General features: G+C 39.1%; 1 protein-coding gene across 1 annotated transcript in view; it reads right to left on the bottom strand.

The window, feature by feature from the left end:
- The window catches only part of pdzd2 (PDZ domain containing 2), a 76,247-nt gene that overhangs the window by 2,241 nt on the left and 56,841 nt on the right, over positions 1–17,165 (bottom strand). The window contains 4 exon segments of the mRNA XM_022753008.1: positions 13,021–13,155; positions 13,368–13,638; positions 14,242–14,343; positions 14,464–14,581. Of these exon segments, the coding sequence (XP_022608729.1) occupies positions 13,021–13,155; positions 13,368–13,638; positions 14,242–14,343; positions 14,464–14,581 (626 nt within the window).

Here is a 17,165-nt window from a genome sequence, read left to right as displayed (position 1 = left end):
ATAGCGCTCAACAGGGACATACACTGGATTACATTGGTATACGCGCGTACCTTGAAGCCCAATACAGCAATAAGGTGCGCACAACCAAAAGCAGTGACCATAGCATTGACCACATATTTGGCCTTTGTGAACACAATACCTGGAGAAACTCCTCAGAAGAATTCACCCCTTCTTAAGTATTTTTCAAATTCGCGGTTACAAATGTCATTAGATGGTTGTTAGAAGGTGTGCCTAGCGGTTATGGTCAAACAACATCTAGACTAAGTTGACATCAATTAATCTTGGATGTGTCACAATGAATCAAAGTTAATGATCACGTCTCAACATAGAGACCTTATCACTTACCTCAACGACTTCACACTCCATGCAATCTTATTGACACAAATCTTCACAATGATTTAATGATTCTGAAACCAGTCGTTATGTCATCGGAAACTATAGCTGAACGTGCGGAGCGCAACCACAATCACAAGGCGGCTAATTCTCAGTCTCATGATTTTCATTGTTATCAATTCAAAAAAGGTTCCCAAATTATTATTCTCACTACAGAAATATAAATAAACTGTGAGTATGTCATAAAGACTAATAAAATTTACACATAAAAATATTCGTAAATCTTACCTGCCACCTTGTTTATACTTACTTGAGTAAATCGAGTATGAAGCTCCTGCTATTTCTCAAAATGTGAGAAACTGCTATCAAATGTAATTCACTATTAGCACTATAAATATCAGTATGTTTGTCTTACTCTTGAGTGATAAAATTTTAAAAGATAATGCAATAATCCATGCGTTTGCTCTAATACACACTAGAGCGTTCTACTTTCACACTCATGAGATGATCTTTTCATCATTTGAGAGTTCATAAATTAACTAGTCACATTACTCAGATGCCCATTCCTCTCTCTTTACTCTACAACATTCTAGAGAATACACAAGACAAGTCAAAAGTAGACATGAACCTAGAAATTATAGACGTAGAGAGTATAGAGAGTGATGGCTTAACATCATTGACCTTGACAAAATATTTTACAGACACTTTATTATCTTCAGCCACAACAATTCAACTTATATAATCTCTCATTAATTCTTCCTTTTCACTACCACATAACTATCATTAACTTCAATATCTTATATACATAACCAGCTTTTGAGCAAGGAGCAGCTCGCGTTTCTGACTAGATGTCGCTGATACAATACCCTACAGAAGTCAATCATACAGTGAAGAACACAGTCACCTTAGTGAACCTGCCGCTGCAGATGCGTGTGCAGCTTCCATACATGTCTCTCATATCTCTCATTCACTGGTATATAGTAACTGAACGCATCATATGTTGCAAAGGAGAACTTTCAATAGACCTTTTCATGTTCATCCACATCTGTAATTAATGTACAAAACATGACATCAGCACGAATAAACTAACTGTGCTTACATGATAATGCTGCGTTAGGAGTGATCACTTTTCCAGTGCATGACGAACATTTTATTTTACTTTGAATTCATGTTCATTTTCAACAAGCTTCATTTTTATTGATGATGATGCAGTTACACGTAAATAAACACACTTAAGTTTACAATTAAACAAATATGAGAATAAACTATGCAGTTATTCACTTGGTAATTACGTGACTTAATTTTTTATCTTTTTGCAGAAACATGGGAGAGGAGTACGATAACAAAGGAATGGACTGGATATGTTCATATTACAGGTTTCAGCCTTTAATGAAGAGTGCTCCAAAACCCCACCAAAGTGCAACCTATGAGTGTGGAGCATTAGCATAATTCCTCTCTTTAAACTGAGTAACTCTGGCATCACATTATGACTAATCCTCCCCAACAACGTAACATGAGACTACCTCCTCCCAAAATAAGAAATCTCATGTATTTGTATTTTAGTAGATTCATGCCACAATGAGGGATGTTTTAATTCTTCAATCAAAAAAGCCAATCAAAAGTTAGTGCACCAATATGAAAAATAATTAGAGATCATTACATGTAATCTGTGATGCAATAATTTCTCCCAGTAATTTACTGTAGTCAAAACAAACTAACATCTTAGACGCTGACAACAAATTCAACACTGAGGTAGTATTTGTATTCTTAAAGATAATACCAAAGCAAAGGATGTTACAGGCTACTAATGGCTAAAGTATTGTGACGATCCGTTGAAACAGTCAGAACGTTTCAGCATTCATCCACCAGACTTTTGGAGTCTGGCTAGCAGAATTGTTCAGCACCGAGCATCAGAGTGTCCACTGATGTCAAAGGTGATGAAACCTTTGGCAGGTAGAGTTCCAGCTTCATCCCTAGCGTGGCTGGATGGTGTTGATCAGGACTCCAAACTGGGAGAGCGTTTCTTTCATGAAATAGCAATGCTTTACACTATGGCGCACATCACACACCACTTAACATTAAATACTGCATTAGTTTACCAGACAGGAAAATGAAAAAACAATTAATGCCCTGTCTGTACAGTTCTGCCACAAGGGATTGCGAAATATCGATCAAACAGACGACACGCACAAAGGAAATTCCACAGACCGAACTACATCTTGCAATAAAGATGTCATTAACATGACAGGTGCTGCGTCAGTTAATGACAATAATGCCCAAAATATTCCAAGTGTACTCGTTTGTGTAATTTGACATTTGAGATAAAGACGCACAGAATTGCTGCTTCAGATCCATATAATACTTTCACCTTTTCACTTAATGACTTTAATGACTTTTAAGTGTAATAGAAGCAGTGGAAAACATTGCATGTACGTCACCAATTCCACTGCAAACCCCAGCAACAAAAAAGTTCCCTCTGAAAGCGACGTAGTGTTGTCATTGTGACACATGTTGATGTTGCCACAATAATGGAAGCTGCGACTAATTGAGCAGGAGATGTGAAGCTAGGTCATGTTATTTTTCATCGTCGTAAGTCACTGTAGAAAACAAAACCTTTAGCTGTTTTGCACGTTCAACCTTCTCAACATTATTCTACTAGATCACAGCAAGTCCTTGTAGCAGACAGAGACTTTGCTCCAGTCCTGACATACTTGTACTCTTGCGTAAATATTTTCATTTTATTCTACTTATACCTTACAGAAAGTTTTTACTCCAGTCATTTATTCAACTTTTGAAGATTTGTTTTTCCAACCAATTTACAAATATTCAAATTACTCCTCTACATTTGCTGAAAATTGCCTCCAACTTTTATTAAGCTGCGTATATGATTTTTTGCCCCGGGGAAGCAGATTAATTTGTCACCTGATTGAATCAAAATTTCATCAAAGATCCTCTCTAACAAAGAATAACGCATTTACAAAGAACGCCAATGGTAAGCAAATGGGTAACACTTCCTGTCTCCTTAAGGCGGCTGTCGTGATTGCTCGTCATGTCCAAAACATAACAATACAGCTCACACTAGATACAGTTTATTTACGTCTGATTTTGCTGCTCTTTTTATATGCTAGTTTAATACTCGATCAACCAGAACAAGAATACATTTCAGTCTAAATCTCTGTTTCCTCCCAAAACCAGTTAAGTAATATGGCCAATTAATATTATCATTAACCAAAGAAAACAAGTTTTATTTCAGTGGTGTGATCGTCTTAAGTGTGATGGTTTACATGTACCAGTCCCTCTAAACTTGTTGAGGATTGGAAAGCGATGGTTGACAGCACTACTGCCCAACTGTAAAACCCAGAAACCAAACCAACAAGAAAGAGAATCTGTTTTGAAGATCTCGCAAGAGTGTGTTCTGAGACAGAGACAGACATTGAAATAAACTTAATTTCTCCTGATTTCTCGAAAAAATTACCATTTTAACTGTCAGAATAGTTTGGAAGCATTCTCTCACTTGTGAATATGACCATTATTGATTTTGGTGACAATTGGTGAAAGAGTAAACTGCTGTGAGCATGTTCATTCTCAACAGAGTGAACCAGACTCAGCACCTCTGCTGAGTGGAGCCAACCATGTGAACATTACAAGAAATATGGTGTAAGTGCCCATCTCCCTTTCTCAACTTCTCTGGTCCTTCTCTCTTTAGCTCTTGTCTTATCTCCACCAGCTGCTGCACAGCTGCCCAGTGAACCGAGCTCGATTGGTGCTTTCATCCCCTTTCTCTCCCTGTTTCTGTCTCTACCTAATAAAACAGAAACAAACAAACAGTATATGTAATATGCAGATCTGTCCACCAGAAGTTTTGCAAAGCATCCTTGTGCTGTGCTTACTGTGCATGCAGACGATAATAAACATAAAGATTCGATCAATATAACTAATGTCTACCAACCCTAAGTTTACTGTGTAATGTTAGTATCCTGTACAATGTATTTACCACTCTTTATTGAACTTCCAGTAACCTATATATCCATGAGACCGTTTTCGTACTCATGTCTGTTGGTTGCATATCTACAGTTGCTGTTTTGTTGGGTGGTGTCTTCGTAGTGTATCTTTGGGTTTTTTTCTGCATCAAATTTTTATTATTATTTTTGCTCCCAGTTTTAGGTGAAAAAGGAAAAAAAAAAAACAAGCAGCAAAAGGAACATGATTCTGCATACACTATTAATGTTGACATGGATTCTTTTAAACATAACTTACAAAACATTGCCTCTCATTTATTCATTTACATTATGGCAATTTATCTCTGCCATCACAGTACAGCAGCAAAGGATGATTTTGCAAAACTTCTGTGTCGAGGATCTGCATATAACATATATGTGTTTTTGTTTCTGTTGTTTAGGTAGAGACTAGAAAACCAGGGAGAGAAAGGGGATGAAAGCCCCATAGCGAGCTCCAGCGTTTCAACTTGGGAGCTGTGCCCAGCAGCTGGGTTGGAATCAAAACACAGAGCTAAAGAGAGAGACAGAGACAGTTTGAGAAAGGAGATGGCACTTACAACATTCTGTAATGTGTCACATGGTTTCCACCTCCAGCAAGCAGGTCTGAGTCTGTTCACTGCTTGGTTGGAGAATATGAAGCATGATCACAGATTATGACTCTTTCACCATTGTTCACAGAATGAATAATGGTCCATATTTCTACAAGGTTGACAGATCTTCAAAATTCTGAATTAAAATTGGTATTTTTCAGAGAAATCAGGGAGAAATTAAGAGTTTTTTCAAGTCTTCTCTGTGTCAGTCAACACACTCTTGCGAGATCTCACAAACACAGATCTCTTCTCTCTGTTTTGATTCTGCGTTTGGTTTTACATTGCAGTAGTTGCTGCCAAATCGATTCCGAACTCACACAGTTTAGAGAGGACCGTGGACATGTAACCATGCATTAAAGTTAATGAAAATACAAACTTGTATTCTTTGCTTAATGATATATATGGCAATATTACTTAACTGATTTTGGAGGGAAAACAAGTATTAGACTGAAATTATCTTTTCTGGGTTGATCAGATATTAAACTACATATAAAAACGAGCAGCAAAAATCAGACGTAAAATCAAACTGTATTAGTGTTTGACTGTATTGTTATTTGACATGAACGAGCAATCACGAACACGCCATAAGGAGACAGAAGTGTTTACATTTCTTACACATTGGCGCTTCTTGTAATGCGTTATCTTTTGTTAGAGAGGATTTGACTAATTTTGATATCATAGGTGACACAAACATGCCCTCTGCTTCCCCCAGGGGCAAAAATCAATTAACGCAGCTGTAATTAAAAGTTGAGGTCATTTCAGCAAAGTGTAGAGGCAGCTATATTTGATACTACTTGTAAATGTGTTGAGAAAACAATCTTCAAAAGCTTAGATAAATGAATGGAGTAATAAAATTTCTGGAGGTATAAAAGAATAAAATGAAAAATTACGCAAAGTACAAGTATGTCAGGACTTGGAGCAAAATCTCTGTCTCTAATCCTAGGACTTCTGTGTACTCATATTAAGAATAATGTTAGAGGTTGCAACGCAAACACAGCTCAAAGTTGTTTCTACAGTGGCTAACGATGAAAAATAACAATCGACCTCAGCTTCACATCCTTGCTCAATTAGTAGCGGCAGCTTCCCTATCGTGCACATCAACATGTGTCACTAATGACACACTACCCATCCTCAAAGAGGGGAACCAAAACTTTTTGCTTGGCTGCGGTCATGAATGTTGCTGACGTACCATGCCAATGTTTTCCACTGGTCTCATTACACTTAAATCATATAAATCATTACATGAAAAGTGAAGTATTATACTGCATCCTGAAAGCAATTCTGGTGCTGTTTTATCTCAAATGTCCAAATTACCAACGAGTACAACTTGGAGATATTTTGCTAAATTATGGTCATTACCTGAACGCCAGCACCTCTACTGTAATGACATCTTTATCTGGGCAAGTAGTATTACGGCTGTGGAATTTCTTATTGGCTGCTCTTGCTCTGTTGTGTATTTCCAAATCCTTGGAGACTGTACAACAGGGCCACTAATGTTTTTCTATTTTCCTGTCTGGTAAACTAACGCACTATTTAATGCTTAAGTGTGGTGGATGTCGCTAGATGTAAGCATTGCTATTTCCATAAAAACAGCTCTCCCAGTTTTGGGATCCTGCACCATCAACCACCTTCCAGCACCTCAGGGATAAGCTGGAACTCTACCTGCAAAAGGTCTTCACACCTGACATCAGTGGCCGACCACTCTGATGCTCGGGGCTGAACAAATCTCTGCAGCCAGACTCCCAAAAGTTGGGTGGAGAATCTAAACGTTCACTGGTTCAACGGATCTCCCACATACTTTTAGCCATGTAGTACAGCCCCTGTACATCCTTTGCTTTGTATTTATCTTTAAAATCAAATGAACTACTCCAGTGTTGACGACCTGTTTTCACAGCGTCTAAGATGTTTAGTTTGTTTGACTATATCACATTACTGAGAAATTATTGCATCACAGAATTACATGTAATAACTTCAATTTTTTTCATACTTTGTGCACTAATTATTGATTGGCTTTTTGATGAAGAATTAAAACAATCCTCTATTGTGGCAGAATCTACTCAAATACAAAACATATAGATTTCTTTATTTTGAGGAGGTCAGTCTCATGTTAACGTTGTTGGAGGAGCTTGTCATAATGTGATGCAAGTTACCTAAGTTTGAAAGAGAGAAAATATTAAAGTCCACACTCATAGGTCTGCACTTTGGTGAGAGTTTTGAGCAACTCTTCATTAAAGCTGAAACCTGTATCATGACATATCCAGTCCCATTCCTTTGTTATCGTACTCCTTCTCCCATGTTTCTTGCAAAAAGACTAAAAAAATTAAGTCCACGTAATTACCCAAGTGAATAACTGCATAGTTTATTCTCCATATTTGTTTAATTGTAAACTTAAGGTGTTATTTACTGAACTGCATCATCATCAAGATAAAAATGAAGCTTTGAAAATGAACATGAATTCAAAATCTAAATAAAAGTTCATGCACTGAAAATGATCACTCACTAACAGCATTAATACATGTAACACAGTTAGTTTATCTGCTGATGTCATGTATTTTGTACATTAATTACCAAATGTGATGGAACATGAAAAAGTCTATATGAAAGTTCTCCTTTGAAACATATGAGCGTCTATTACATATATCCATGAATGAGGACATGGAGTCAAGATGTCAGCGCAGGTTCACTAAGGTGCTCTTGTTTCTTCACCTGTCTGTGAGCTTTTACTGACATCTACTGGTCATTTCTTACACGTGCACTCTGTCATTGTAACCAGAGCGTGCGCTCTGCTCCTGCTCAAGCTGTTATTTATCAACAATATAATGATATAATTACATACATGGAAGGTTCCTGTGGGAAAAGTGAAGAGAATTAATGAAATTAATATAAGTTGAATGTTGTGCTGAAAGATCACAGATACCGAGTAAAGTGTCTGAATACTTTTGTCAATGTCAAATTTCAGTTTCCCCTTTTAATAAATTTGCTAAAAATTTCTAAAGTTCTCTTTTGACTTCTGTCATTCTCAGGAGTTTGATAAATATCAGATAAGGAATGGGCCTCTGGATAACTGGACTAGTTTTTATGAACCTCTAAAAAATGATCAAAAATCATCCTCTGTGAAAAGTAGAAACTCTTTGTATTAAAAGCAAACTGGATTATTGCATTTTCTTTTAAATTTTACTCAAATAGCACAAACATATGTGAACATTTTATAATGCTAATATGGAATTACATTTTAACATTTTCATTTGAATATAGCCCCTACAGGCTTCCATACATTACTCATCAGTCAATCAAAAACCAAAAAGTTTCCATGTACAGTTCATATATTTAGAATCATTTTATGTTAAAGTTATTGTCTTTAAAACTTACCACAGTTTATGTATTTCACAGTTCAATTAATGAAATAATTATGAACCTTTTCTGATTGAAACATGACATTATGAACTAGAATTACCGCCTTGTGGTTGTCTGCCTCCGCCACTCAGCCTAGTTTCGAATGACATCCCTGTTTATCCAGAGTCATAGAAGTATAAACCATTTGTGTGAAATTTTCATAATTGCTGTGTGAAGTCTTGAGTAATGGCTGAAAAGTGTTTTGTGAGGTCTACTGACCATAACCTTTGATCTTTGACCACCAAAATCTAATTGATTCATCCATTAGTCCAAGTAGACATTTTTGAAATTTGAAGGTATTCTCTTGAGGAGTTTTCAAGGTATTGTTTCACAAGGCCAAAATCATGTTCTGTAAGGTCACTGTGACCTTGGCTTTACCTTTGCCCTTTAGCCATGTAATCAGTTTGTCCTTGAGTCCAGTGAAACCAAATTTTAAGAAATTACCTTGAAGAGTTACGGAGATATTGCGTTCACAAGGCCAAACCTGCATTTTGTGATGTGTGCAGACACTGATTGGCGCCGTATGAGGATACAAGGTGACGGTAAGGACACTGGGTTGCTCTGATTATCAAGAAAAGCCTCCCATGTCAGTGAAATTTACAACTAGTTCATGAACTCATCTGAATCAACGCCCTACAGCAAATGGGATACACACACAACATACACCCCCAGAGTGACACTGAGTCCATGTTCAACCATGAGGCTCCTGCCAGAAACCACCCGACATTCCAACCTGAACTGACAACCAATGTTCACATTATTAAAGTGTGTTTAAAGTATCATTGGACTAAATGTGCTCACACCATGTAATTCTTTATCATTATTCTGGAAAGATTCCCATGAATTATAGTCCAAAATTCATTTCTGTAGCTCAAAAGGAAGCTGAGATATGTCTGATCAGTTCTGAGGTAAATATCCACACGTGACATACTGCCATGTTAGGGACCATTCTGGATCCATTATCCTTCTAGGGAATGAAACAATCTGGTGCATCACTTATTATTATTATTTGATGGATGTCATGTCTTTAGCCATTTATTTGTGTGATTAGGAATTGTTATCGCTCTGTTGCAGTGTAGTCTATGTGTGCCATTAACCTATTATAATATCGTTGTTCCATTTATCCATTCCTAGTAATAGCTATGTAGTTCACGTAGGCTGTGTTAAATATGAATAGGCCATGGTGGAGTAGGATACACAAACCGCATAAAACCAAATTAAATATAACAAAATTAAAATTATATTTCTCTCTCTCACAATTGAAACAAAGAAAAGAGAGGGAAAAGTCTAACTGTGGCAAATGTCAAGCCCACTACACACACCCCTGATATTGTTTGATCAGTTTCATTTTTTTATCTTCATTATTCATGTCATTGCACCTGTCCATAGTGAGTTAATAAATCTTATTAACTTGACCCATCGTTAACCTGTGTGTGTTTCCTTGAAGCGGAGATCGAAGATCAATGTCATCAAGAAATCACTGCTTTTGTTGCGAGATTGATCAAATTAATCAATAGATTCAATAAAGTTGCCTCCCTGAGGACTGGTGCCCTTTCAACGAAGGCAAATTCAAAATTGTGGTATTCACACTGAAGAGGTCATCATGACCTTGACACTTGACCACCAAATGTAACCAGTTCCTCCGTGAGTCCAATTGAATGTTTGTGCCAAATTTTAAGTTCCATTAAGGTGTTGACTGATATTGTGTCCCCGAGAATGAGACGTACGGCTGTACAACCTGAAACAAGTATGCCTGCACTCTGGCCATCGCCGCTGTGAAGGCATAAAAAATTACAGAAACGTTTTGATGGTGAATTCTTTCATGTTTGATACCTTTTATCTCCCCCAATACAACAGCCCCTACCAGACCCAGCTTGGTTCTGGCCAGTTACTAGGATTTAATTATACCGATTTCTCCCATTTGTGCTTATTAACAACTGTTACCATGGAGACCAGAACCACACCCACCAGAGATCATTTCAAAACTGACTTTATTTTAAAACGTTCCAAAGTGAATCTAATGTAAACAAACTGCACTTCCTGTCTGAAATAGATTCAGCTCTGAACACCACAAAAGTTAGTGCTCCATCCTCTTTGACCTATTTATATCAAAACACATGAAAACAGACAAAACACAAATCAAATAAAGTCCATCAGAAAACCTGTAAAAAAAAAAAAAAAAAAACCTGCTCGTCCTCGTTTCTGTTGTTTGTCCAAACCCTAGTTTAGAGGCAGTTTCACAGGCCCCCCCTCAGGAGGTTCCCTACAGTCAGGTGTTCAGCTTGCGGATGAGGAGGGTGTTGGCCCTTTGTTAGTGGCTTTGATGATTTTCCAGGCATCGTGGTGCATGAGACCCTCTAGAGAGCAGCCGTTGATGGAGAGGACCTCATCGCCGACTTCAATGAGCCCCGACAGCTCAGCAGCACCTCCTGTGTAGAGGAGAACAGCAGTTCATCCACACTTAAAGATACACTTGAGATACAGTCAACTTGATTTTGATATTTTGAAAACCACACAGGGCAAACTACAGAGGAGAGCAACTGTGTTATAAAAGCTCTGGTTATCATTTTATTTTTTCCACTGCAGCCTTCACAGTTGACTATGTACATGTAAATCAGACTGTCGTCATGTCACAGCCATTTTGACACGTTGGTGTGTTGTCCATTCTGTAAGTCTTTTGGAGAGTAGATGCTGTTCTGTCACTGAGACTGTGATGGATGATGAATGATCCTCATGCCTAAAATATTTTGGTTTAGTTTGTGTCTGCATGTGTTGTTTAAACTAAATAGTGTTACACGAGAAAAGGACCCAGAACAATAGTGGAGCCTGAGGTCCAGGGGCCGGTTGCACAAGGCACCTTAATGTTTCTACTTTAGTATAACAATAAAGGTTTTAAATTCCCCTTACGCAAGGAGTCACTTAAGGTGTGCACAAAATCTCATTTAAGGCTTAATTAAGAAAAGTTATTTACAGCAGTGAAAGAGATTTTACAGCAGTAAAATTCTACTGTTTCCATGGAAACTTTTGTTTGTTGATTATCTTTGGGGAACCAGTGTGAGGATGGGAGGATGCCTCCTGTTGTTTTGACAGAAACTTCACAGTGTTCAGCAGACGGTCAGAGTTTAAACTCTGTGAGCGACCCAGCACACTGCTGATCTGTGCACATGAAACACCTCGACCATGACTGACCAGAAAGATCATGTGACATAAAACTGTAAGAGCTCATCAAGCTGTGGAAAAAGAGTGATCCAAATCTTGACAGTTTGACAAATCATGAACTGAATGCAGGTCAAACATGTGATGTAACATCAGCTCTTCATCGTTAGGTTTCCATTAGGTGCTACTAACAGGTCAATTGTTCTGTATTTACAAACTTCACAACTGAGACCAATTCCTGTGTAGTGTAACTCTTAAAAGAAATTACTTTTTCTAATGTTTAGGATGCAGTTCATATTTCTTTTACTAATACAAATGATTTCATTCAACAGTTGTAAGGCATTTTATTCCTACTTCCACCTTTTACAGTAAATGATTTGGCTTTAAACATGTTTCAGTTCTCAGCTTTTGCAGCGAAGGAACTTCAGCTCCTTCAGTTTAACATTTTGGCATCGTAGTTTTTCAAAGCGCTCAACCTCCAGATTACAAGTTCTGCTTTTAAGCTCTCAGCATCACATGCATTTCAGCAGGAAATGCATTTTCTAGTTGCAGATCAGCTTCTGTTAGCATGTACAGTGTGTAGACATTCATTCATTCATTCATTTCTACCGCTTATCCTCTAGTAGGGTCGCGGGGAGCTGGAGCCTCTCCCAGCACCCTTTCGGCGAGAGGGGGGTACACCCTGGACAGGTCGCCAGTCCATCGCAGGCAAACACACAGAGACAGACAACCATTCATTCTCACACTCACACCTATGGTCAATTTAGTGGTATCCAATCAGCCTAGTCCCTATTTGCATGGCTTTGACTGCTGGAGGAAGCCGATATCCCTGGAGTACCCTGAGAGAACCCACACAGGCACGGGGAGAACATGCAAACTCCACACAGAAAGACCCCGTGTCCGAGCCGGGACTCTAACCCGGAACCTTCTTGCTGTGAGGCGACAGCGCTAACCACTGCACCACCGTGCCGCCTGTGTGTAGACATGTCTTGCTATATTGCAGGGACAAATTTAGGTCCCGAACCATCATTGTGAGGTCACTCAAGAGCTCAAGAGCTTTTTGATGGACACCTGCAGTGACTGAGGTCAGAGTTAGGATAATTCTCTACAACATGAATGAAACTCAAAGTAACGTCCTCTGTAGTGATTGAAACGTGTGTGATGGATACGCACCAAGCAGCAGACACATTCATATTTCTTCAGGAATTTTCTAGTTCTGTATATTCTTTGTACTGCTGATGTTTCTGCTTCCCAACTTTTTTAGACATAGGAACATTATTAATGATGATTGTTAATGCCTGTCATGTTCGTATTGATTTGACTAATTAACTAACTCTCTCTTCTTTTCAGTTTTCTTCTCTGTAATTTGATGTATTTTATTCTCTTAAAGGGAGGCCTTCTAACATCTGGTCATTAACTATAGATGAACTATGTTACATTTATGGCTTCTATAAAACAACATCCAGACTGAATTCCACCTCATTAGATAAAGTGATCCACAATCCAGATGGAGGTAAAACACACAGAGAGACATATAGAGCAATGGTCACCTTCAAAGATGCGTTTGACAAGTAGAGGCCGGTCTCCGTGGCTTGAGGACTTCCCCCCCTCCAGACTGAAGCCCAGCCCAGCAGAAGTCTTGTGGAGCTCCACCGTTAAAGCACAATCTGGACCGACATCCACCACTGAGAGACATTCAACGCCAGAGTTATAATCTCAACATACAGTATGTAGTTTATGAAGTATACAACCGCAACGTTACAGAACAGGTTCATGTTAAAGGAGAAAGGTAAAGGTAATTAAGGTTAAAGCATTAAACATGTTGCTGTGGAGAATGACCGACTTCACCATAATGAAGACCAGCAGGTGAACCTATAGATGTAAGACCAGGTCTCACCTGCTCCAGCTTCCATAGGGGTCTTCCTGGCAGAACGTAAACTCTTCAGCTGGCTGACCAGGTCCTGTCTGTCAGAGACACTTGGTCCGCCGTCCTTGTCTCTCCTAATGACGACTAAGGCCTGGTTGGACAGTCTGGCCTGATGGAGGCAGGACACGGCCTCTCCGTGGGTTTTTCCCTCTAGACTCGTTCCATTTATGGATAAAATGCTGTCTCCTCTCTGGATTGTGCCTTCGAGGCTCGCTGCACCTTTGGTGAAGACCCGATGGACCTGGACACAAAGTGTTACAGTATCACCACCTGCTGCCAAGAGCTGTTAAAACATCACCAACCTCTATGTTCTTTCTTCTTTATCATTCATTCTTTAATTATGTTTATCATAAAATCATAGTCAGTCATAGTCAGTCTATCTCTGTAGAGTCTACATGTATTGCTGTCAAGCATGAGCTTCATCTGAAGAATTATAACATTGAAACTCTGTCATGAAATCCATGTCATTGCTATAAGAAATGTAGAATCTCAATCACCATTTCCTCTTTGCAAAATCACTTTAAGAAACTGATAAAACATGTGCAGCATTTCACTGCAGACGTCAAAGGACCTGAGCCTCCTGAAGATAAAGAGCCGGCTCTGCCTCTTCAGGTAGATGGCATCTGTGTTCAGGTACCAGTCCAGTTTACTGTCCAGGTGCACACCTAGGTATTTATAAGTGTGCACTAGTGCAGACCGATAAATTGTAATTTCATCGTGATCGCGATATGAACATGTGCAGTAAACACATAGCAAAAGCCTGACTGAAACACAATGAATTAAAAAAAAAAAGTTTCTTTACACACTCCATGCAGGTTTGTGAGCATTTACCTACTGTACTCACAGTTATTGTCTTCTGCTCCAGGTCAACTCCACCTGCAACACTGAAACCAAGTCCTGATCCCTCCTCTTTACTCAGGATCACAAGGTGAGTTTCGTCCTTCACCTGCAGAGTTCACACACAATAAATGTAACACAGGTATTCACACAGACAGTCACTAGTAATAAAATAGAAATGAGTGTGTTAGATATTAAATCACATGTGTCAGCAGCAGTGTGGTGTTACCTCAGAAGGCGCCCTGGTGTCCTGGAGCAGAGCCAACACGTGTGACTTAGCCGTCAGGGAGAACAGCAACGTCTGCAGTTTACATTGACTCAGAGGAGAAGACTCCAGCTCCTTTAAACTGAGGACAGAAGGAGTCACAGTGGCTACTGTTACTGTATTTACTACCATGAAAACACTAACATGATTATAGTAGAAATCAGTCCAATGAAATGAGGTACAGTTTTTATAGTCTAGTTGACATGAGTGAAATATGTTCTACAATAATACAGTTTAGTTTCTCATTAATCTCATATTACACAGATGTTACTGGACACCAACACAGATATGGTTATGATTTGGGTTGTTTCATGGTTCACCCATTATGGTGTGGACGGTACCTAATGTAATGGTTAACAAATTCAGTATTTTAAGAGTTGGTCTTATTATGGCAACGTGTGTAGGCCACATTGAGGAAAAAAAAGAAATCTGAAATTTCGAGAATTAAATCGTAATATTTCAAGAAATAATAATAATAAAATAGACAATAAAGATGAACCAAAAGAGAATCAAAAATGTAAAATTTTGAGAGTAAAAACATTTTTTTTAGGAATATTACAAACAACCAATAAAACAGGTGAAAGGACTGCATCTGGTAGCTGTTGTTTGTCTGTCTAAAAATAGAATAGACTCTGTTTCTTGCACAGTCTTTTTAATGTACTGACGTTGATGATCATGTGATACTGATGCGACAAAAGATGAAGTATCTCCTGAAACTTCTGCTGCAGTATAACTTCACAGGATGCTCCACATTCCTCATTTTAAAGCTTCTGATATTCCCCCTCTAAAACAAAACGGAACCTAAAATTACCACTTTATTCTCATAATATTACGACTTTATTCTTGAAATTTCAGATTTTTTTCCCCTCAATGTGGTCCTAATACTCTGTCGTATATTGTAGTGGCAAGACTGGAAGAACCTTAATTGTCTCACTGCGAAGGAACAGACTGATGAAATAAGGATTTCATCATATGATCACATGCTGTGGGTTGAGTTTTGGTCACATGTTAATGGCTGTCCGTTGTTTTGTGTGTTTTGTGTTTCTCGTGTTGTAAAGTAGCTGCTTATTCAGCTTTTACTCAAGTGAATGCAGCTGAAAAGGTTAATGAGCAGTTTTTAAATGGACTTCGGTCCAGATGTCTTGCAGCTCTGTTCCAATGAGGTCTCCCACAGTCACCCACTGCTTTAAATGTTTGGTTCACTCACATGGCCGTGCGTGTATGTTCTGAATTATTATAGAAAACAGGGATTTCAGTGTAAAAGATGGGGGACAAAATCCACAGCATTCTGTACCAAGCTTCAAGAGTGATACCAACAACTCTTTTAATGTGCGTAAAGACAGACTTGAAGTAATGTGAAACTATCCTTTAAGCAGCGCAGGTGGTGACTGACATGCCGTCCTGTAGCCGCTGAGATTGTTCACCTGTTCACTCGACCCCCCCCCCAACAGATACCTACTCCCATACACCCTGGGAGTTTGGAGTTGCCGCTGCAGTTCGGCTGACAGCTAACTACTGTGACTGTTGATGCCAACTGATTAAATAGTTTAAGAGCTTTATGCCTTATTTCTGCTACTGTCATGACATCACACAGATAGACTTTTGCTTATTTAGTGGAAAAGTCTTTCCAGCTTGGTAACAGTCACATTTGTTATGTCTCCACACTGGTGACAGCCAGAGCTGGAGACATATTGTTGGGTTGTCTGTCCATCCATCCTATTCTTGTGGACACAATATCTGACCTTGACAGAACTTCACTAGGACTCAAGGATGAACTGATTAGATTTTTGGGGTCAAAGGTCAAAAGTCAAGGGCGTGGTGACCTCACAAATCACAGTAATGGCCTTGTGAACGCAATATCTCTGTACAACCTTGAGGACATTTCTTCAAATATGGTACAAACATTAATTTGGACTCAAGCCATTACTCAAGACTTCACACAGCATTTATGATATGATATTATGATAAATTTAACACAAATGATTAATATCTTATATAATTCTGGATAAACAGGGAGGTAACGTGAAATTAGTCTGAGTGGCAGAGACATACAGCCGGAAGGTTGTAATTCTAGTTTGAATGTTCTTTGGTTCGTCTTGACATGGTGTCAGCATTGAAGTGTTGGCGCCCTGCCCGGTGTTGATGTCCTGCCCGGGGCTGATGTCAAAGTCATATTGGCAGGTATAGTGGACGACGGCCAGTAACTCACGTGTGGTGACACAGTATCTCTGCTGAGCTGGTGTGAGATGGTTGGTGGCATATGTTAGAACTTGCTCTTCTCCCCACTGGAGTTGTGACAGAACAGCTCCAATACTGTGGCTTGAAGCATCAGTGTCGAGAATGTACTTCTCCTCCAACAGTGGGGTACCCCACCACTGGTGTAGTTGTTAGCCTTTCCTTGAGCTGCTTGACAGCAATCTGGTGCTCATCTGTCCACAGGAATGCAGCTCCCTTCTTTAGCAGGCCGTGGAGAGGGCTTGCTAGTTCTGCAAAAGTTGGAACAAACTTGCAGCAGTAGTTACACAGCCTGAGGAAAGATTACAGCTCCTGCAGGCTGTTGGCAACTCCCAGAGCAGTACATCCCTGACCAGAGCTGGGTTTGGGCGGATCCCGTCACCACTCACGACGTGGCCCAGGAAGAGAACTTCCTCGTGAAGTGAGCAAGT

This window comes from Seriola dumerili, unplaced genomic scaffold, assembly GCF_002260705.1.
Source record: "Seriola dumerili isolate Sdu_G_001 unplaced genomic scaffold, Sdu_1.0 BDQW01000017.1, whole genome shotgun sequence".
Lineage (NCBI taxonomy): Eukaryota > Metazoa > Chordata > Actinopteri > Carangiformes > Carangidae > Seriola > Seriola dumerili.
This window is presented reverse-complemented; position numbering and strand designations above follow the sequence as displayed.